We start from the raw sequence: 24412 nt of genomic DNA, 5'->3' as shown, positions 1-24412 counted from the left end.
TTGTATATCCACCATCTACTCATAGGCACCAACTGCATGCCTCTGGTGATAGCACAATCTCTCTTAAGTTTAGAAAATATCTAACAACTTCAAAGATCCAGAATGGACTCAGGACATTAAGACAAATGTGGCAAGATGCTTCACATGTCCTTGCGGTGCTGGGAAGTGTTTATGCCATTTTGATAAGCAATGGAGGAAAGACAGAAAGGTAGTAAAATTAGAGTCATGCCAGAGCCCTGACATTTCAGATGATATTAAAACTACAAACTGGCACTTATAAATAACTAGAAACACACAGAAGACAAACACATCTGCCTCGTGTAGCTGACTAAAGTTCAAAAGGAAATATTAGAACTCAGCAGTTATAGATAATCCCTGCAGAATTTCAGATTACTTGAAGAGAGACAAATAGAAAAATACTGTTTTTCCAGCTCATGAACAGGTATTGAGGCTTAAACACCTGGCTGCTGAAATAAACAAATTACTTTGGGGCTGCTTCTTATTTATTGCTCAAAGTAGGTAGCATCAGAATTCTGCATGTATAGACTGGCCAAAGCAGGTAGACAGTGAGGCTAAATCAGGGCACATCCAGCAGGTACCCCAAGCATCATCAGGTTGCAATGTGGACATAAGTGGCCATACTAAGAACAAAAGACCTACTTAGTTTGAGACTTAGTTTTATTTAAAAAATACAAACCTTCAGAACAGAGCCTCCCCCAGCACCGAGGAGGAGGTAAGCCTTCCAGGCTGCCATACGACTGGTCCCAGCGCCTAGAAGCAGAGCTGCCCCCAGCACTGAGGAGGAGCCCTCCAGGCCACAATACCACCATCCCCAGTGCCAAGGAACATAGCCACCCCCAGCACTGAAGAGGAGCCTTCTGGGTGGCCGTACCACCACCCACAGCACCGAATAGGTGAGCTGCGCAGACACCAGCAATGCTCCCCACCCCCACCCCCACTGAATGTGAAGACACATAAACAAGTCTCAAAGCCAGACTTCCAGATCATCTAGCAACCCCAAAGGGAAAGGACATGGAACACTGTGATACTCAACCACCTGGATTCCCTGAACTGACAACAAAAGAGGATCTGGAAAAAATGAAATCAGAAAAAATTTCTCACATAACAGCAGAAATTATGCCCATAGTGAAAGACATGATTAATTAATCTAGAAAGGACACAGATTAAAAAATAAAGGAGCAGAGGAACATGATGGAATATCAGCATAGGAAACAAATGGAATCCATAAAACATGCAAACAGATTTCTAGGAGCTTAATAACTCCATTGAAAGTTTACCCAGCATAATAAACCAATGTGAGGACAGAATTTCAGATGTAGAAGATTATAATGCAATTAGTGACCAGGAAATGAAACCTTTTTTTTAAATAGTAAGGGACCAGGAGTAATCCATCCAGCAGCTGCTATACAATGCAAAGAAGAATAATATAAGACTGAGTGGAGTCAAAGAAGAAGCGGGAGAGATTGCAGATGATATTAAAAAAATTGCTCGCAGAAGTGATGGCAGAAAATTTCCCAAGCAGGGGAAAGGAACTTGACATACAGATAAGTGAGGCATATAGGACTCCAACTAGCCTTGATCAAAAAAAAATCTACACATAGGCATATAATAGTTAAGATTCCAGAAATCCAATGGAACAACAAAATTCTACAAGCAGTTAGAGAAAAGAAACAAATCACATACAAAGGAAAGCCCATCAGAATCACAGCAGACTTCTCAAAGCAAACCCACAAGGCAAGAAGAGCTTGCAGTGATGTATTTCAAGCCCTAAAGGAAAACAGCCTCCAACCCAGATTGATGTACCCTGCAAAACTATCTTTCAAAATTGATGGAGAAATAAGATACTTTCATGACAAAGAGCACCTTAGGAACTTCATAAACACCAAACCAGCACTCCAAAAAATTTTAGACAATATCCTAGGAAAACACAATAAGGATCACAACCCCAGGAAGCCCAGAAGAATGAAACCATCAGGCAGGACAAGAAATTAAATGCAAAGGGGGAAAATCAAACAAAAAGCAAAGGTCATAACAATGTAAGTCAGTATGTATCAGTTACAACCATTAATGTAAATGGTCTCAATTCACCAATCAAAAGAAATAGACTGGCACAATGGGTCAAGAAGCAAGATCCAACAATATGCTGCATAAAAGAAGCACACTTAATTCAAAAAGAAACTCATAGACTGAAAGTTAAAGGGTGGAAAACAATACTCCATGTGACAGGAACCCCCCCAAAAGCAGGAGTAGCTATCCTTTTTGCAGATCAAGTGGATTTCAAACCAACACTGATTAAGAGAGACAAAGAAGGACACTGCATTCTTGCAAAGGGAACAACTCAAGAGGAAGAGATGACAATCATAAATATATATGCACCAAACACTAGTGCACCCAACTACATAAAACAAATACTAATGGACATGAAAAACCAAATAAGCACGAAAACAATAGTAGTGGGGGACCTCAACACCCCACTGTCACAAATAGATAGATCAACTAGACAAAAAATAAGTAACTAAATACTAGAACTCAATCAAACTCTGCACAAATGAATTTAACAGATGTTTACAGAGTGTTCCACCCCACAAAATCAGAATACACATTCTTTTCAGCTGCAAATGAGTCATTCTCCAAAATAGACCACATACTCACTCACAGAACATGTTTAAGTAAGTGCAAAGGAACTGAAGTTATCCCCTGTATATTATCAGACCATAGTGTGATGTAATTGGAAATCAATAACAAAAGAAACCACAAGAATTTCATAAACACATGAAAATTGAAGAACACACTTCTGAATAACCAATGGGTCACAGAGGAAATTAAAGAAGAAATCAGCCAGTTCCTACAATTAAATGACAATGACAATGCAACATATCAGAATCTATGGGACACAATGAGGGAAATTCATAGCAGGGAATACTCATATTAGGAAAACAGAACGAGCCTAATTAAGCAACCTGATGCTGAACTGCAAGCTCCTAGAAAAAGAAGAGCAGGACAAACCCAAAGCTCATACAAGGGAGGAAATTATAAAGATCAGAGCAGAAATCAATGCAACGGAGACTAAGAGAATGATAGAAAAAAATCAATGAAACCAAGAGTTGGTTCTTCAAAAGAATAAACAACATTGACAAACCTTTAGCCAAACTTATAAAAAAAAGGAAAGAAAAGGCCCAAATACATGCAATTAGGAAAGAAAAGGATGAAATTACAACGGACCCAGCAGAAATCCAGAGGATCATCAGTACCTACTTTGAGAACCTATACGCCCATAAGATGGAAAACACAGAAGAAATGGACAGATTCCTAGATACGCATGAATTACCAAAGTTGAAAGAAGAAGACCCTAACCATAAAATGGAATACTACTCAGCCATAAAAACTAGAAGACAGTGCTAAGGTTTATGATCAATTATTGAGAAATATATTAAAAACAATAAGAGAACATGAAATATTGATCCAACAGCTGATAGATGACACAAAGAGGACTAATGTAAGATTAATTGGAATTAGTAAAAAGTCAGAAGACAGAGCAAATGGCATAAAACAACTATTTACCAAAATAATAGCAGAAAACTTGCTAAATATAGGAAAAGAATTTAACATATAGATAAGTGAGACATATATAACCCCAAATACCCACAATCAGAGAAAAATTTCCACATGACACCTCATCACCAAAATCCCAGAAGTCCAACACAAAAGAGAATCTTAAAATTTGTTAGGAAAAAATTAATAACTTATAAAGAGAAATTCACTAGAATTACAGACTTCTATAATTCTTAAAACAAACCTTAAAGATTAAGAGAGTCTGGAGTGAAGAGTTTCAACCCCTAAAAGAAAACAACTTCCAACCCAGAGTGACATCTCCTGCAAAATTATCTTTCAAACTTGGTGGAGAAATAAGATATTTCTATGATAAAGAATACTTAAAGAAATTTATGACCACCAAACCAGCACTCCCAAAATTATCAAGACTATCCTAGAAATAGACAATGAAGCTAACAATGACAAAAGATGAATGCTTCATGTATGGTGACTGATTAAGCAGGAGGGGGAAAAAAAGGGAATCAACAACAGAAAAATAATCCAAAGATAGGAATAAGTCAAAAACTTTCAGTAACAACTCTCAATGTGAAGTCTCAATTCTCCAATGAAAAGACACAGATTGGCAAAATGGATCAAGGAAGAAAATTCAACTATATACTGTGTAACAGAAAACATTTAAATCAAAAAGAAATTTACAAAAAAAAAAGAAATTTATATACTAAAAATCAAAGGATGGAAAACAATATTCCATGTAACAAGAAACTGAAAACAAGAATAGATACCTTTTTTCAGAGAAAGTAGACTTTAAGCCAAAACTGATTGGAAGAGGCAAAGAAGGTCACTACATATTGGTTAAGGGAAAAACTCAACAGGAAAAGATAAAAAATTATAAATACATATGCACGGAAAGATGGTGCATCCAACTTCATAAAAAACACAAGTGGACATAAAAGGTTAGATAAACATGAATACAATTATAGAGGAAGGCCTCAATACCTCACTATTACAACTAGATCAAGTAGGCAGAAATCAATAAAGAGATATCAGATTTAAAACAAACCTTCAAAGAAATGGACTTAATAGATATCTACAGAGTGTTCCACCCACCAACAACAACAGAATACATATTCCTCTCAATAGCACATGAAACTTTCTCCAAATTAGATGACATAATTACCCAACAAAGTATGTTTAACTAAGTGCAAAAAAAATCAAAATTGTACCATTTATATTATCAGATCATAGTGCAATAAAACTAGAAATCAATGCAAAAAGAAACTACAGAAATTATGTAAATGCCTGGAAATTAAACAATACATTCTTGAATTGTAGAAGAAATAAGACAGCTCCCAGAAATAAACAATAGTGCCAGTATAACATACCAGAACTTATGAGACACAAGGAAGCAGTCCTAAGAAAGAAATATATAACCATGAATGTCTACATCAGAAAAAAACAGAAGAATCCCAAATAAATAATTAAGTGTTGTACCTCGGGGCCTAGAAAAACAAGAATAACCCAAACTCAAAGATAGTACTTGGAAGATAAATATAAAGATCAGAGCATAAATCAAGGAAATGGAAAGAAAAAATACAAGGAATAAATGAATTGAAGAGCAGATTCTTCGAAAGAAGAAATAAAATAGACAAACCCTTAGCCAATCACCAAAAAAAGGAAAGAAAAGACCCAAATCAGTGCAATTAGAAATGAAAAAAAGTGGAATCAATATAGACAATGCCAAAATCCAGAAGATATTAGCAACTACTGTGCAAACCTGTACAACAATAAACCGGAAAACTTAGAAGAAATAGATAAAGTCCTAGATACACATGAGCCACCAAAACTGAACCTAGAAGATTTAAAAACCAAGATAATTCCAATAACAGACAATGAAATTGAAGCAGTAATAAATAAACTAACAACAAAGAAAAACCTAGGTACTGATGGATTCACAGCCAAATTATACAAGTTTAATGCCAACACTCCCCAAACTCTTTAATGAAATCAAAAGAGAAGGAGTGCTCCCAAAATCATTCCTCGAAAACTAATATTACCCTAATTCAAAAACAGACAAGAGAACTACAGGGAAAACTCTTTAATGAAGATAGATACAAACTTTCTCAACAAGATATTGACAAACATAATTAAACAAACTACAGAAAAGATCATACATCATGACCAAGTAGACTTCATCCTAGGGATGCAAAGATAATTCAACATATTGTAAATCAATTAATGTAATCCATCACATAAAAAGAAGTAGGGACAAAAATCTCATGGTCATCTCAATAGATGCAGAAAAAGTCTGACAAAATCCAACATCCATTCATAATAAAATTCCGAAGGAAAAGAGGTACAGAAGGATCTTATCCTATGTATGATAAAAGCCATGTATGACAAACCTACCATTAATATCATGTTAAATAGGGGAAAATTGAAAGCTTTCTCTCTAAAATTAAGAACAAGACAAAGATGCCCACTATCACCACTCCTGTACACCATAGACCTTGAAACATTTGCCAAAGTAATCAGAGAAGTGAAAGAAATAAAAGGAATATGTATAGGAAACGAATAAGTAAAAATTATCATTATTTGCAATGACATGATCTTTTACAGAGAAGACCCAAAGAAGTCCACCAAAAGATTCCTAAAATTAATAGTCTAATTTAGCCATGTAGCAGGATACTAAATCGACACACAAAAATCAAGTGCTCCTGTCCACCAATTATGGACTCACTAAGAAAGAAATTAGAAAAGCTCACAGTAGCATAAAGAAAAATTAAGTACTTAGGAATATACCTACCCAAGGACCTGAAAGACCTCTAAAATCATAACTTTAGCTTTCTGAAAAAGGAAATTGAAGAGGACACCAGGATATGGAAAGATATCCCTGGTACTTGGAATAAACAGAATTCGTATAGTTAAAGTGATCATACTTCCAAAACTGATGATATATAGATTTAAAGCAATCTCAATCAAAATACAAACAGCATTTCTCACAGATCTAGAGAAAACAATCCTAAACAAACAAGAAGAAGCTCAGAATACCAAAAGCAATCCTAGGTAACATGATCCAAGCAGGAGACATCGCAGTCCTGAATCTGAAGTTATATTATAAAGCTAAAGTTCAAAGAACAACATGGTACTGGCACAAAAACAGATATGTAGATCAATGGAATAGAAGAGAGGGTAAATAAACAACCCTCGGGCACATTCAGCTATTTAATCCTTTTTTTTAATTTTATATTCATTTAATGTTCAAATTATTGTCCCATTTTTAAATAATCACAAATTGGCTTTACAAACTAAGTGGATTTAATTTCAATATGTAGACATATATACTTTCCTATAAGCATGTATTTTTAATATTAGCTCATGGTTTTGGTTATATTTTTTGCCAACTGCCTTTACAAACAATTTTCTTATAACAGGATATTCCTTTTAATAGTTCAATGATTAAAACTATTTGGTTATTTGTGTTTTGTTGATTTATTTTGAATATATCATACACACAAAGAATGTGTAATCCATGGGCTGGGGATTTAGCTCAATGGTTCTGCCACCTGCCTCACAAGTGCAAGGTCCTGAGTCTGATCCCCACTACCAAAAAAAAAAAAAAGAATGTATAGTCCAAAGGTACAAGTATACAAGTTCATCTTTTTTCTAGTCTCCTAATTCCTTTTTTTATTCTCTATCTCCCATTTCCCCACCAAACTAAACCATTTAGTTTAATTCTCCTGGCTTGTTATTAAAGAGTTCTTTATTTGAAAATTGATTCCACACTGGAATATTTATGCTCTTTCTTCAGTAATAATAGCTTACTTCACAATTGCTTACTATGTGCTAGTCCATTTCATATTTAGTCCTCTGCATAGTCCTCTGAGTTGAATTCTGTTATTCACTTCAAAAATGCAGACATTAAAGCTCAGAAACGTTAAGTGACTCAAGTCTATCTAATTCATAAGTGATTATATTTGTACTAGACCTCAAGCCCTCTAATACCAGAGTCTTATATCCATAGCACATACTACAGGTTTATAGAAATAATATTATGCCTCAACTCTACCTCTTACTCTTGAAAACAGAAGACTTGAATATTTACTTTATAATTAATGAATTAGTTATTTAGGATTCACTATATCCTAATTAGATGACATCTAGTTACTTGTTTTGTTTAAAATAAGTGAACTACCTTTCATATTTGTAAGCCAAAGTAAAGATGATATTTTATTACAGATATTAATATTTTAAAACTTAGAGCTGGGCATGGTGGCACATGCCTTTAATGCCAGCACTAAGGAGGCAGAGGCAGGAGGATTGCCTGGAGTTCAAGGCCAGCCTGGGATACATAGTTCAAGGACAGCCTGCACTACAAAGTGAGACACTGTCTCACACACACAGAAAAAACTTAGACCGTCTCAATGTGGAAAATCTCTGGCCTAATCACTAAGAAATAAATTCAAGATCAGGAAATTTGAAGTTTTGTAATGGTTCCATTATTCAAGGTATGATGTGTATATGATCATCAATTTTCAAAAGGGGATTCAATATTATCTGTCCATTCTAGTGTATAGAGGCATTGTGAAGGTGATGTGAGATCAAATATTGTGTTCACTCATTTGCCCATCATTCATGGAGTCTGTGTACTATGTGTATCCTGTCATCCAGTGTGACAGGTAGAAAAGTGATGAAAACGTGTGTTGTCTTTATTAAACTACCAAACTTTTAGAAAGAATAAGACTTATTGCAATCTAAATTAGAGACATAAGTGCTTTCTTATTATACATGAGAGTCTCCTCAGCTAAGTGCCCAGCAGTAACAAGTAACTATTTTTTCTTCATTCTAGTATTAATCTTAACTTTGTACACTCAATACCTCACTTCCATCCACTTCGTGAAAAAATATATTCTGAAAAGCCCTATGAGGACTGAGGGTGCAGCTCAGTGGTGGAGAACATGCCCAAGTACACACAAAGCTCTGGGTACCATGCACAGCACCAAAGAGGGGTTGGAGAGATAGACACATGAAAAATGCTAAACATTTTTAGCATGAGAGAGCTACAAGTCAAATTAACAAATTTCAGCTTCATATCCACTAGAATGGCTATAATCAAAAGGGTGGATAATAGCAAGTGTTCGTGAGGATGTAGGGAAATTGCAGTCCTTCTGCAATGCCAGTGGGAATGTTGGCAGGTCCTCAAAAACCTAAACAGAGTTACCCTAAGACTCAGCAGTTGTACTACTAGCTTTATACCAATGAGAAAAGACAGCCTATGTTTGCACCAAACTTTTAGCTGTGTGTTTATATAGCACTAATCAGAATAGTGAAAAGTAGAAATATTTCAAATGTCTTCAGCTATTTAATCTTTGACAAAGGGGCCAAAGAGCGCACACATGCACACGCGTGCACACACACACACACACACACACACACACACACTGGAGAAGAGGCAGTCTCTTTAATAAATGGTGTTTGGAAAATTGGCTAGTCAAATACAGAAGATTGATTCTACACCCACATATCTCACCGTGTACTAAACTAACACAAAAATGAATTTAATATCTAAATGTTAAAGCAGAAACACTTAACTACTAGAAGATGAAATAGGTAGAACTCTCAAAGACATATGCATAGGCAAGGATCTCTGAACATAATTCCAATGGCACAAGAAATAGTTCCAAAAATCAACAAATGGGATCACATCAAATTAAAAATCTCTGCAAAGCAAAGAAGCAACCAAGAGAGTGAAGAGACAACCTACAGAATAGGGGAAATATTTTGCCAGCTATTTCTTGGACAGAAGACTAACATCTTTAAAATTAGATTGCCCCCAAATAAAGAATCCAATTAAAAATAGTCAACTAAAATGAATAGATACTTATGAGAGTAAGAAGTACAAATGTCCAATAAATATATGTAAACATGTTCAACATCATTGGCCACTAGAGAAATGCAAATTAAAACAAAACTAAGACTCCATGTTACTCCAGAAAAAATGACTATCATTGAGAATTCAAATAATAACAAATACTGGCAATGTTGCTGGGCCAAAGGAACTCTTCATCATTGTTGGTGGGAATAGAAACTAGTACAACCACTATGGAAATGAGTATAGAGATTCCTCAACAACAACAACAAAAAAAAAAACTAACACAAGAAATTCCATTTGACCTGGCTATTCCTCTTCTAGATATCTTCCTGAAAGAGATAAAGACGTCATACTACTGAGATACATGCATACCAAGCCTTATAGAAGCACAATTCATAATAGCTAAGTCTTGGAAATGACCTATATGCCCATAAGCAGATAAATGGATAAAGAAAACATGGTATTTAGAAACAATGGAGCACTACTCTGTCATAAAGAAAGATAAACTTGAGTCTTTCATTGGTAAATGGAATTACATTGAGGCCATAATATCACCTGAAATAAATCAGACACAAGCTTCAATATTACATGGTTTCTCTTATATGAGAAACCCCAAATACAAACAAGGAGCAAAATAAAAGTTAGATAATAGGAAGTTGTGACATCTTTTTCAAATTGAAAGGGGCTCAATAGATAGGGGAAGGGGAGGTAAAAGGAATGGAAAAAAAAATGGAGATCTGTTTATGTACATGTACCAACTCCCCAAAATGAGTGTAATCACTATGTAATGCTCTGTACTCATTAAAAAATAAAAACTGTGATAAAAATAATAAGACATATGACAAAAAATACATAAGTCAGAAATCCTTAAAGCGTGGTCTGAAGCAACCCTGAACATGCCCAAGAACTTTCCATCATCCATAAGGCCTTAACTATTTGCAAAATAATGCTACACAATTGTCTACTTTTCAGGTATTTGTTGTTTTCCTTGACATGAATGACTTGTTTAGCACATTTTCAAAATATCTTTCAAATACTCAAACCTGAACAGTATGGGGTTCTTTTCCTCTTTTTATTTTATCGGTATATTTTAGATACACATAATGATAACATCTAACATAGGGAATTTGAACATGTATATGGTATATCTTGCTTCTTTTTTTCCCATTCTCCTACCCTCCTTTGAACCTCTCTTCCTCTCTATTTTAAAAAAGTTTATTTCCATTTTCTTCTTCTATTCTTTTTTGTTCTTGTCCCTTCTTTTCTTTCCCTCACCTCTCTCCCTTGTTCCCCGTATCATTTGGACATTTTCTTCCTATTTCCTAATATCTATTGTATATTTTGGTTCTTATGTACACTTTCGGTTTCTCAAACCAAAGAAACTATGGGATATTTAAATATGTGTGTCCAATTTATTCCATTTAAGAGTATCATCTCAAGGTGCATCCATTTAGTTAGTAGTGTCTCAAGCTTATCCTTCTCTATGGCAGAGTAGTACTTCATTGTATTTTTTTAAAAAAAAAAAAACAACTACATCTTCTTAATCCATTCATTGGTTCATAGGCATTTGGGTTGTGTATATATCATTGTGGTATGACGCTGTTAATTCTTTGGGGAAGATATCAAGAAGGAGAATAGCTGGATCCAATGGAACCTCTAGTTTTTTTAAGGCAATGCCACACTGATTTCCATATTGGTCACACCAGTATACACTCTCAGAAACAGTGGAGAAGGGTTCCTTTTTCCCCACAGTCCCACCAGCATTTGTTATTGGTTGTTTTGTTGATAATAGCCATTCTTTCTGGAGTGAGATGGAATCTCAACATTGTTTTAATTTGCATTTCTTGAATGACTAGTGATCTTGAGCATTTTTTCATATATTTACTTGCCATTTCTACTTCATCTGACAAGTGTCTCTTCATTTCAGATGCCCATTTTTGAAGTGGGTCTTTAAATTTGAGTGGTCTGATTTTCTTTGAGTTCTTTATATATTCTAGATATTAGTCCTTTGTCTGAGGAAGAGCTGGCAAAAAATTTTTCCTACACTGTGGATTGCCTCTTCACTCTGTGGTTTCTTTTGCTCTACAAAAGCTTTTTTAATAAGATGAGATCCCAGTTGTTGATTCTTTGAATTATTTCCTGTGGGATCAGGGTTTTGTTCAAAGTCTTTGCCTACACCAACCTCTTCAAGAGTTTTACCTATTTTACCTTTCAGTGCATTTAGTGTTTCTGTTTTAATATTTAGACCTTTGATCCATTTTGATTTTAGTTTAGTACATGGTGAGAGACATGGATCTAGTTTTAGTCTTCAGCATGTGGAAAGCCAGTTATTCCACCACCACTAATTAAAGAGACTACGTTTCTGCCACTGAAGGTATTTGGCTCCTTTGTCAAAGATAAGACATCTTTGTAAATAGGGAGAACTGGAGGGGTTGAAGGGAGGGGTGGGCAAGGGTGAAAAATAAGAACCAAGAAAGACAATGTAAAGGTGCAAATTTCCCATGATGAATGTCATTATATTGTATACCTAAAATGTACCAATGATTAGAATGAATAATCGAGAATGTAAAATAGGAAGAAAAGGTCCAAAGGGGTAGGGGTAGTGGGAGGGGCAGAGGAAAGGAAAGAAGGGAAAGGAAAAATGCTGAGAAATAGAAAAAAATGGAAATAAAGTCTTTGTAAATAGGGAAGGGTGGAGGGCGTGAAGGGAGGGCTAGGAATGGGGAAAAAATAAGAACCAAGATGCATTATGTAAAGGTACAATTCCCAATGAGAAATGTAATTGTGTTGTAGACCTACAATGTACCAATAATAGAATTTAATACAAAAAACAAAAAAGATAAGGCAGCTGAGAATGTTTGCAGTTGTTTCTGCATTCTAATCTGATCCATTGATACTTGGGTCTGTTCTTTTGCCAGTACTCTGTTTTTCTGTCACAGTAACTCTGAGTATAATTTCAAGTCAGGAATTGTGATGCCTCTGGCCTTGCATTTGTTGCCCAGAACTGCTTTTGCTACTCAAGGTCTCTCCTTGTTTTGAATGAATTTTAGGATTGTTTTCTCTAATTCTGTGTGAGATATGCTATTGGTATTTTGATCAATATTGCATTAAATCTGTATAACAGTTTTGCAAGTATGACCATTTTCACTAAATTTGTTCTTCCAACTCAAGAACAAGGGATATCATTCCATTTTCTGATATCCTCTTTGATCTCCTTTTTGAGAATACTGTAATTTTCATTGTAAAGATCTTTTACTTTTGTCATTAGATTGATTCCTAGGTATTTCAAGTTTTATGATGTTGTTCAAGGTGTTGTTCCCCTAATTTTTCTCTCAATGAGTTTGTCATTTGTGTACAAAAATGCTATTGATTTTTGAGTGTTGACTTTACTGAATTTCGCTATTAAATCTAGAAGTTTTGGGGGTCTTCTATACAGAGTTTCTGTCATCTACAAATAATGATAATTGAACTTCTTTTCCTATCTTTATTCCTTTTATTTCTTTCTCTTGTCTAATTGCTCTAGCTAATGTTTCCTGAACTATATTGAATAAGAGTGATGACAGTGGGCATCCTGTCTTGTTTCTGATTTTAGAGTGAAAGCTTTCAGTTTTTGTGCATTTAGTATGATGTTGGCTGTGGTTTGTCATAGATGGCTTTTATCAAATTGTGATAAAGACCATCTATTCCTATTTTTATAGTGTTTTTACTACATTTGATCTTAGCCAAAAGGCCAAGAAGTGATTTTTTATAGGATTTTTATCATGAATAGATTTTGGACTTTGTCAGATGCTTTTTCTGCATTTATTGAGATGTTCATGTGGTTTTTGTCCTTAGCTGTGTTAATATGGTGTATTACATTTATTAATTTGCATTTAGACTTGTTCCACCTCATTACCCTAGATTTGCCTTTCATGAGCTGGAAGTCTGGGTTGCATGTTGCTTAAAGTTCTTCTCATTTTCTTTTTTAAAAAAATTTAATCTTTGGGTTGATTCTTGTAAATTACTTGTGGTGAATAGCTTTACTGTTAATATTTAGAACCATTAGGAAATGACTACTTCTCAGAGATGTCTTCCAGGTGTAGCTGACTTTGGGGTTTGAGTCTTATACACACTATTACCTCTTCAATTTATTGGGGATTAGAAGATGCTATCTATTTGACCTAGACTCTATTTCTTTGGCACTGGGCTATATAATTATTTATGATCCTTAGGCAATCTCAAACTTGGCATACCAGGAAAAACAACTGATTTGAACAATTATGTCACCTTGGCTAAAGTAGTACAATTAACTATAATAATAGTACCAAACATATCCTAGAAAATGATAAACTGTGATAGCTATTACTTTGCCACCTTTAACCATATGAAGTAGATTTATGGTTGTATAACAATTTCTAAAACTAGCCAGAAAGTTGTATATAGTAAATAAGGCCTCAGTATGGTGATTTTACCTTCAGAGGAAAAAATTTTAAAGGGATTAGAGGGGAAAATATAAAAAAAAATAAAAGAGGAGGAAGAAATTAGAAGGAAGACTGGAGGAAGATTATGCAGACTTTGGAAAACTGATGAAGAAAATAGAAGGGAAAGAGAGAAGGAAGAAATAAAAACAAGAACAGAACAGAAGAAAAACAAAAAAACCCTAGAAACCATTTTAACACTCATATAAAAATAAGAACTATCAAGAAAAAAAAAACAGAAACAAGAAAAGAAAAAAAAAAGAAATGTCCACTTCAAGGCCTATCTCTGCTCTCACTGGTAGACACAGTGGTCAGACAGAGTTCAGATCCATGTTGATTAATCCCAGCAAGCTAGCTGTAGCTTTATTGGGGGCAGGGGGGTAATGGATTAGTCTGAGCTAGCCTGCACTTTTAGTTCCACTGAATTTCAGGCTAGTTCTGGCTATCATGCTGGAACCTGATTTGTTCAGTCTGTAACACTCTGTCTGTCTCCTTCCATCTTGAATTCTGCTCCTTGGCCTCCTGCCAAGTTGAACTCAGTAGCTTCACCCTGACACTGGGAGCTGCTACATGGAGCTGGCAGCTGCTCTGAGTTTCAAACTCAGTTGGGCCCTCTCCAAGATGGCTACCAGCCCTCTCCTGGGGGACATTTGAACCTGAATAACTCATCAGCCACTGGAGTCTGCTGAGTCTGCTGCTCCATTCCACTGGTGCGTTTCTCCATGGAAGCCTCTGAGCTTGCCAGTAGTCATAGTGCATCTGCAGGTTGAGCCACCCCTCTCATACAGTGAGTTGGGGCTTAGAGAGAAAGTGCCACTTGCCACCTCCTTCTTCTGCGTTGAAGTCTGTCTTCACTCTCCCCATGTGCTTCAACTCTTGTTTCAGATTCTTCCCAGGTCCTGGAGACCCACTTCCCACCTTCTTCTCTTCTGCACATTGCTGTAGTCCAGCATCTGGACACTAAATCTCAGAAAGACTTTTTCTCTACTGCTCACGACTCCACAGTCTTGACTGGAACTTACCACGTTTGTCTTTCCACCATTCTTTCAAAGAAAAGTTATTTTATTTTTTAAGAAGTGACAGTTCAGCTCACAATTCAAACATTGGAACAAGGTCTTTTTTTGGAGACAAACATTATACTCTGTTGCAGAAGCTCCATATAACTACGCACCCTTTCATCATGTAGAATATTTCTTAAATGTACTGAGAGATTGAAATTTAATAAAATGAATAACTGTTGTTGCCTTACCATGAACCTATTTCAGTGGAAGTTGTCTGTGTTTGTTCCTCTGCTTTGAATGTGAGTGTGTGGCCTAGGAGATTATGGGGACCATTAGTGCATGGTGCCATCACTACTTTGAAGAGAACAAAAGCAGCCTTTCTTTTACCCACTATTGCTTTTATGAAATGAGTGCAAATGTCAACACAGAGCAAAAGGCGAATTTGTTCCCAGTGATAAACTTGACCTTTCCAAAGAAAAATGGAATTTCAAAAACCTGTATCACCACTGGGAGCTTTCCAACATCTATAGGTTCTTGTGATGAAATTAGTAGTGATATTACAAATGCGATCTTCTATGTTGTACTAAAAAATGTGTCAACAACTGGAAAACCTTGGTAACTCTGTGAACCAATGTTACAAATTAACAGTGAATGGCATTATAAGCAATGCATGGGTAAAAATGCTATTCCAAGTGTAAGACCATTAGATTTTACATAAATAAAAAAAGCTCACTGATGTTTTCAGATTCCACATTACAATTAACCTTTAAAAAATGCCACTTCTCCCACTTGTCAAATTTTGGTGTAGTCTCGAGGAAGTATATTTATGAAGGCTATTAAAATAGTCTCTCATTTTCCAACTACATATTTGTTTAGGCATGGATATTTTTCGCTTACCTCAACCAAAGTAGAATACTCCAACAGAATGAAGATAGAACCAACAAGATTGAGTTTCTTCCATCAAACCAGACACTAAAGAAATTTTAAAAAGACAAAGCAATGCTGTTTTTCTCACTAAAATTTTGTTTTAGTAAATATGATTGTCTTTAATAAAAATATGTTGCATTAACATATGAGTTTATAGGGGCCGGGGATTCAGCTCAGTGGTTTCGCCACCTGCTGTGCAAGCACAAGGACCCGAGTTTGATCCCCGGTACCAAAAAAAAAAAAAATATGAGTTTATTGCTGAAGTTTAAATGAATTAATAAAGAAATGATCACATTTTATCAATTTTAATTCTTCTAGCAATAAATGTCAATAGATATAACTTCCATTAAAAAAAGTTCTTTGGGGTTCTCAAGAAATTTTAAAATTATATACAGGACCTATGATGACAAAGTTTGAGAGCTGCTGCCTTAAGTTGGAAAAATTTAAGTAATAAAATAGTAAAGTTAGGCAAGATAGCTCCTTGTGTATTTGTCTTAGTCACTCTCCTTGTAGATGGGACAAAACATCCAATACCTGCAATTTTTTTTAAGAGTAGGAAAAATTTATTGAGAGAAAGAGAGACAGAAGGGGGACTAGAAAGTGGGTTGTCCACCCACCCCACATTTCAAAGATGTTTTATACGCCAGAGCCATGTGGTGAGGCAGGTGCAAAGTGGGACAAAACAATAAGATTACAAGTACAGTCACCCAGGTAATATTGATTAAATGGGGATCAAATGGGGGAGCAAGTCACATATCAAGGTACAAGGATTATCAGTAAGACTGGGTCAGGGATATTTCCTGGAAAGGCTGGGTTAAGACCTTGGACCCCATCCAGGTGATTGATGCCTGTTTAGAATATCAATCACTGTTATTTATCCTACATGGGTGTGCTAATTTCTCTCCTTTTACATTGCTGGTCTTCAGTGAATGTGTCTTCACTATCCTCCATGTTGGTTTTGTGCGGGCTGGCCCTGACCAACTCCTACAAGATATCTAATTAACTTACCTATCTGCAATATTACCCTTTGTGAAGAAGTACCCTAACTGAGATCTGTCTAAGAGATCAAATTTACTGAGAGAAAAAGACACATGAACACAGGTAGTCCCATATTTGCCATTTACTTCCTGCAAGGGATATTGTCTTTGAGGAACCTCAACAATTTAGCTAAGGATGGATATAGCCTCAGGGAGATAAATTATAGCTGGCCTAGAAATTCCACCCTCAGCACCTGGTGGTTAGGGTGAAGAGTAAGTAGCCTTAGATTTAGAGGTATGAATGCCTTAAGGGTGCAGTGTCTCTCATTTTTCTATGTTCTACATTTACATTTGAACACAAGCAAGAATTACTTCTTAATGTAAAGAAAATCTCACCATAAGATTATTTTGACCATTTTCTCTCTTTTACAGTATAATTCTAATTGTGAGATAGCATCGTAGTACTTTCCTCTATGTACTTGGCTTTAGGAGGTAGGCACACCACACGCGGGTGCAGAGAAATACTAAATTGCTCCTTAATATATTCCAAAGGAGTAAGAGGTTCAGATATAAAGTCCCAATTTGAAACAAGAGAAACAAATATGGCATCCCATAAGTCTCTGCTTGATTCCTGTGCCCCCTAGGGCATCCCCAGGGTGTCTCCCAAGGTTTATACCACTCCAGAGTAGGTAGCTACCATCTGGACAGAGAACCAGAAAATAAAACCAGACTGCACTATCTACCCTTTACCAGCTCGAGACCTTATCTTCCTCAGGGAACTCATATCCTTTCTCCAGTAGGTACTCTCAAAGCACAAGTTACAACTGACTTCAGCCATAACGATCATGGTTAGAGGAAGAAGTATCGCTAGCAAACCAAGAGATTTAAACCACTGCTATCTAGTTCCTTGAAAGAGAGAGAGGAAAATAAGTCAACAGTCAAATTAGGGCACTTTTCCTGCAAAAGAGATCATCTCCAGAGATGGTGAATCAGAGATTCTGCCCTGGGCCCTAGGGCAGAGAAAGCTCTGAGAAATTTCCGTTGTCTATCCCGTCATTTAGGCAACTTTTATTATCAAGACAAGGCTACTCCTTTAAGGTCCGTTTTAAATTCACTAAGTATTTGAAACTCATAGGTCCTCCTTGCAGCCACAATCTACATAGTAAAGGCGCTCTTATGGACTTCCTATGTGCGCACGCGCACACTTGAACAAAGAGAAAGGCTGACTAAAATAGTTCCATATTCTAGTTAGCATGTAAAAATACAAATGCAAGTTACTGATTGCTATTTTCCCTAGTGTAAGACGAAACAGTTGTTGCTAGTTTGTCTTAGTCTGACTTTCTGGAAGGAGGAGCAGTCTGACTACTAGGGATTCTCAAATGAACTCCCAACAAGTTGGAGAAAGGTTTAAGGGGAGTTTTTAACTCAGTAGTAGAGAGGGAAAAGTCCAAATAAAGCTCAAGCTGGTTAAACATCCAAAAATCACCATATAGCATTTTATAAGTCCACAGTCAATGTTCCAAAGTCCATAACCTTATTGGAAACAGCATTTTCCTCCCCTACACATAAATGATGAAGAACATGCCTAGGTGGGAGAAAAGGTTCAGGTATTTTTACTCTAAGATTTGTTTCGTACATTTGTCTGGAGGTCTTACTAGTAGTAGAAAAAGCAGTCCACACCTGTAGCTCAACTCTTAACGGCAGCTTCAGAAAGGGCTCTGACGGCATCTTTTCAGATCACTCTGAGATCACTGACAGAGTTCCCCTTTCACCTCACTGAGGAGTCCAGATAGGGAAAGATGTGGAGATTTTCTGTGGATTACCCGGATGGGCTGTCAGGAGCCAGTTTCTTCTGAGGGACTTTTGGGTGTCCGCCAGAGTAGCCCTGGCCATGATCCCTCAGTTGTCACCTCAGTTTCTGCTAGTTCCGTGCAGTCAGAGATCTGTCTCCAAAAGGAACCCAACTGGCTATCTGGTCAACTTTCTACCCACCATCGGTGTCAATGGGAGTGGGGATTCACCAGACGACAACTGGAGAAACCTGTCCTCTGCTTTGAGAGTGGCAGCTGCCCTAAAGGCAATTACTACCTGGCAGAGTAACCACTGTTTGGCACAGTATAAGGGACAGATAAAAGCCTGAACTGTCTTTATCTGAGCCAATTTTATAAGAGACCCATTTTACAACATTTTTAAGCAGCTAAGTCCAAATGCAGCACATACAAAACAAGAATAAAACAATTTTAACAAAAGACAATGCTTAAGATAAACAAGAAATCTGCAAACATTTGAAACACACAACTTAAAATTCATACACTTTTGAAACAAAAGCCAAAACAAAGGCCAGAATTTATGAAACAGAATCTATGGAACAAATGTCCAGAGCCTATGAAACAAAAGGTTACAATCTATGAAGCAAGAAGAGCAAAGTTAGAACCTATGGAACAAAAGCAAACTCTTACCTCCAACCAGTAATCTCGGTGAAAGACCTTCAAAATGACATAGGGCGAAGAGATGTAACTTCCAAACCTACTAGATACCCGAAATGAGAGTTTGTGTTCTCTAAAATCAAAGAATGGATTCTAGGAACAACAGAGGTTAAGAGTAGGAAAAATTTATTGGGAGAAAGAAAGCTTCTGCCTAAGAGAGACAGAGGGGAACCAGAAAGTGGGTTGCCCCCAATACTTGCAATTTAAAGACAAGGTTTCTGTTAGCTCATATTGTAGTCTGTCGTAGGTATGAAATAAACAACATAGCAGAGGGTCATGATGGAGATACCTGCTCACGTCATGGTAGCCAGGAAACAGAAAGAGGAGAGAACCAGGGAATGAGATATATCCTTCCAAGTGAAGCCAGCAGTGACCTCTCATCCAACCAGAACTTCCTGCCTAATAACAAGTTAACTATACCACCCCAAAATCCAATCACCTTCCAAAAGTCCCCTCTATGGGCACATTAGGCTCTTGGAGGACATCAAGATATAAACCATAGCAGAACCTTCAGTGAGCCTTGCAATGTATCTCCAATGGTATGCAGAATAATAACCCTCTAAACCGTCCAACTCCTAATTCCCAGAACCTGTGTTAAGTCAAGTGGCAACAGGGAATTAAGATTGCAGACGGAATGAAGGTTGCAGTATCTTAGGTAATGCACTTGTACTAATATAATCAGAAGTGCAAAAGAATTTAGTAGAAGAGACCATGTCAGAGTGATGCAATGAGAAAGACTCAAGGAGCGACCCCTGGCTTTGAAGGTTGGAAGGGATCAGAAGCCCAGGTATTCAGCTGCTCTGGAAAGTGTGAATCACACAAAAACCTCCAGAAAGGAACACAACTGTGCCACCACCTTGCTTTGTACCCAGTACTACTCATTTTAGATTTCTACCCTCTTCAACCATGAGATTACAAATTTGTATTATTTTAAGCCACTGACAATGTCAAATTTACCTGAGACATGTGACACTGGAAATAAGCCCATGTTAAGAAAGCCTTCAATCATTTTGTCCCCCAGGAAATGACTTACTAAAAAGAATCCCCCAGCTCATGTGACTTAGATAAGACTCTGGGTGCCCTGTTGTCTACTGACAGTAAGGCTAGCCTTGAACCCTCCAAATTCCCACTGTGTACTGCCTATGTAATTAGCAGAGCTATTTTATCCACCTTGTCTTCTGAACTGAACTTCAGCTGAGCCTGTCTTCTTCTCCAGACTCCTGAAATTTGGCCGTCTCACAACCAAAGCCAACACACATCCCCTCTGTAGTGTCCTTTCCCCCGAGCAGGGTGATCGCAGGGTGAAACATTTCCCGCCTCACCGCCTGTCAGGTCATCCTCCTCCCCACCCCTGGCTCTTCCCAACCTTGTTTCCTCTTCCTTACGAAGGGAAAGCCTTTTGCTTCCTGACCTCTGAGATCTCTGCAGACTTCAGAGTCACAGCATCTCCATCATCCCCTGGGAATAATCCTTTCTCACAAAGTGTCTGTCTGCCGAAGTCTGGATTTGTTTGCTACCTGGGACCACTGAGTTTATGGTGATTTGTGTAGCGGGAAGGGGAAACTAATGTATCTGTCCACTTCAGCTAAAGGCAGAGTACTTCCAAAAGCTCTCCTGGGAGAATGAAGAGCAGGAGTGGCTATAACAACATTAATTCCCACTAACCTGTGGTTCCTACCAAGGAGCAAGATGGCACTGCTCATACCAAAGACAGGAAAGTGTGGAGATTGACCAAGAGTTGCCACAACAAGAATCTTTGCTTAATTGAATCAATGTCCCCTCATTTCAAACTCAAAGGTGGGATAACAGAAAGCCTCAAAGAACCACCCTTCAATTCCTCAGTGGCCCAGCATCTAGATCAGTTCAACCCAAGGGTCCATGCCATTCCCCAAACACCAGGAAAGCACGTTGGCCTGTGAGGGTTGCTTCCTACAAGTCTGCACGTGACAACTCTTGCTTCACTTAAAAAATAAAGAGGTAAACCTTGAAGAGTGATTGCAAATCCTACCATTCCCTGGATAACAAATGGAAAAGAGTCCCTCATAACCCTAGCACTGTCAGACCGTTCTGGAGGACCTCATAAAAGGCGCCATTGGCAAGCATATTCCTTCAGTAGAAGTGACTTTGTCTCTCTGGACAAGAAGCAGCAAGAGCTGGCGTGTTCGCAGCTGCACAATGAACTCTTCTTAAGAAAGGAATCTGTATCTCATCAAAGTCATCCTGATGAGCCAGATGTTTGAGTAATGTTGGTTGCTATTTTAATGCCTTCACTTGTCATTTTTTTAGATGAATGCTTAAAACTGAAGGCACACAAGGGCCCATTCTGTTTCCTTACCAGGCAGAGCCTAACCAGGGAGACACACACACACACACTCACACACTCACAGGCACTCACACCTTCCTCCCACTGAATGGCTCCAAGTCAAGCTGCTTCTCAACCCTCCCTCTCTAAATCCAAGGTCTCCATCCTCACCTACCAGAGTACTCACTGCTGCTGGAGGAATAATTGCTGTACCAAAAACAAACACCCCCCCCCAGCTGTCTCCAGTTCCTCCACACAGTAGATGGGATTGGGGATTTCTGGCTTATCATCCCACAAAGCACAGAGCAAGCAATTTAGAATAGTTCATGAAGTGGAAAGGTTATAAACAGGGAGACCTAGCCACAGCGGCACTCCTGGCTGGGCTTTGTTACCCTTCTGTGCCTCTCCTGAAGCCCAGCAACCTGGTTTGCATTTCCCCTGCAGCTCCAGACCTGCAAGATGCTTTTCCCAGCTGAGTGGCCTGAGGCAAGGGCCAAGGCCCTTCTCTGAGGGCCTGGACCTACGCATGCTGTTCCCTTTGCCACCTGGCCGTTTGACAGCCTGCAACTTGCCCCCCAAGTGAGGGGTGGAGATTGTTGGGAGTTAGGAAAAGCACAAGAAAAGAGGAAAAGCAGCTGGTGTCTCACATGAATTCAACATTGGCTCTGTGGAGGCTTCTTAACCTGCAGTCCCTGAGTGGTTTTGGGAGAAAGATGATTTCCTGCTGCTAGATGCAAAATTGTGGTGGGCGATTGGGGGGTGGGAATTTCTTTTATCAGATTCACAGTGAAAGGTTAAAACCTATCTTAATAAGGTTTAAAATTCAATTGAGTCAAAAATACCTTCTTCAAATTCTCCAGCAGAGCTCAAACTATTAAAAATAATCTCTCCCATATCTGCTTTAAATTCAGTTGTAACCAAAGAGAAATTTCTTTGCTTTCCTTTTCTCCCTATGTCCAAGAAAAAAAAATAATAAAAAAGGAAGGAAGAAGAAAACAAAGAGGAAAAAAATAGCAATTGGAGTGTAAAGCAAATGAACCAAGTAATAAAGATAAAATGTAAAGGAAAGATAAAAATGGATTTTAAATGAAGAGCTGATAAGAAATTGCTATAGTACTAGAACTGAAACCCAAAAGAACCACAGATTCCACCACCATGCTCTAATAAGTGAACAGCATTACTGATTTGGCAGAGAGGATACCGCTAACCACCTGCTTGGTCCCTCCTCCTGACAATGTGCCAGGCATGCAGGACCATCCAGCACACAAATGACCCCGTGAACATGAAACACCTAATCAGAACATCCCAGGGTGTCGGCGTCAGGGTTCAGGATCCTCCGAGACCCACGCACACTCACAGGCACCAACATTAGTCTCGGATGGCTTTCTTTCCATGAGAAACGTTGACGAGACAGGCGTCTCCATGCTGGGACTGGACCTCACCTTCCTGGCCTTCAGTCCAGGATCCTCCTGGGATGCCCCTCCTCCCTGTCCACCCAGACAAGTCCCGCTGCCAGCTGCTGAGTCCCTGCCCTACCACACTCTGGTAGGAATGGCTTCCCTACCCCTTAGGACCAGCAGACCCTGGGGACATTGCAGACTCCCATGTCTACGTTATCTCCATAGACCAAGCAACTGGCCGAGACTCTGGCACATAGAAGAAAGCCTTTAGCTAGTGGTTGAACTAGGGCTTTGATGGATTTAGAGTTTACTTGTCTGACAGCATTGATTGATCACTACTGCATCCTAGTGTGCGCTATAAGCAAAGGACAGAAAGATGAGTACACTCCAGCTCTAGCTTATAAAGAGTTCTTAGTCTACTGGACATAAATGGAAATCTGTCAACCTCATGGGAAAAACAGTGCCTACACTTTTTCCTTTCTGATAACAGATCAGAGAGGGATCTTATCCATGGGGCATGAGTTGTTCATGCATTCTTGGAGAAAGACACTTGACTACACATCACAGGCACGCCAAATGAAATTATTTCTAAAGTTACATTCACATTAACAGAGACCCGCAAAATGTTAGGGTAGGTTTAGGGAAGTATAAGAGAGAAAAGAAGAAAATTAAATCTGAGTAAAAGAAGATAATAGAGTTTTACAGTGGAAGATTTTGTTCTATTTCTTTGTCTCACAGTGAAGGCTAAGAGGAGAATTTCTCTTTATTCTTTAGAAAATCCACAATGGGCCCAGGAGGCCAGGCACGTACTCGCCTCCCACTGCAAAGCTTCATTTACAGCATTCTCCTATTTTTAAAATGGATTTCTGAAAAATGTTCCATAACATGGACTGTTCTTTGGGGTCTGCCTCAGCACTATAGCTGCATAAAAAAAGACATTAATAACTTCACCGTTAATGGGTTTTTCAGAGTCTCCAAAGACTCACCTTGTACATTATAACTTCCTCCCACAGCCCCCTGGCTAAATCTTGATTGCCCTTGTAAGACATCTTCAGGACACATTGCCTAAGTTAAAGACTGTCCTTGGGAGAAATAACTTCTCTTGCTCCTCACGGTACATGCTCCTGAAGGTGCCCAGCCCAGGGCATCGTCTTTGGTGTCACTTTACCTACATAAATGCTCAGCTCCCTGGGGGGCTGACCCCACCTGCTAAGCCAGGAATTTCAACAACAGGCAGTGAAGCTCTGTCCCAGACACAGGAGGTGACATTGAACTGGTTGCTTCACAGATTTAGCTTTTGCCAGGAAATTCTAGCCACCTCACCCAAGCATCAGCATTACAGGACAAGGAAGAGTTCTCACAAAATAAGTTGTGCTGTTTTACAGCCTATAGAAGAGGAGAAAAGGACTCCACAAAGCCA

At 38.1% G+C, this 24412-nt stretch overlaps 1 protein-coding gene across 35 annotated transcripts in view; it reads right to left on the bottom strand.

Annotated features, from left to right (window-relative positions):
- Positions 1–24412, bottom strand: part of LOC101726456 (uncharacterized) — a 139156-nt gene that overhangs the window by 69637 nt on the left and 45107 nt on the right. For 22 of the 35 annotated variants that reach the window (XR_015443799.1, XR_015443802.1, XR_015443800.1 and 19 more), the window contains one exon: positions 15798–15872. The exons of 10 other annotated variants lie outside the window; for them this stretch is intronic. Coding sequence is in view for 1 of the 25 variants with exons in the window: in XM_087193103.1 (XP_087049229.1) it covers positions 23846–23913 (68 nt within the window). In the remaining 24 variants the exon portion in view is untranslated. Of the gene's footprint in view, positions 1–15797; positions 15873–15898; positions 23914–24412 lie in introns of those variants that run through there. 3 more of the 35 variants (XM_087193103.1, XM_087193101.1, XM_087193100.1) reach the window with 1 other exon arrangement.

This window comes from Heterocephalus glaber, unplaced genomic scaffold (genome assembly GCF_053883595.1).
Source record: "Heterocephalus glaber isolate CG9 unplaced genomic scaffold, H.glaber_assembly_v1.0 deba00001579, whole genome shotgun sequence".
NCBI classification, from domain to species: Eukaryota; Metazoa; Chordata; class Mammalia; order Rodentia; family Bathyergidae; genus Heterocephalus; species Heterocephalus glaber.
Note: the sequence above shows the minus strand (reverse complement) of the source record. Positions and strands in the feature narration are given on the sequence as shown.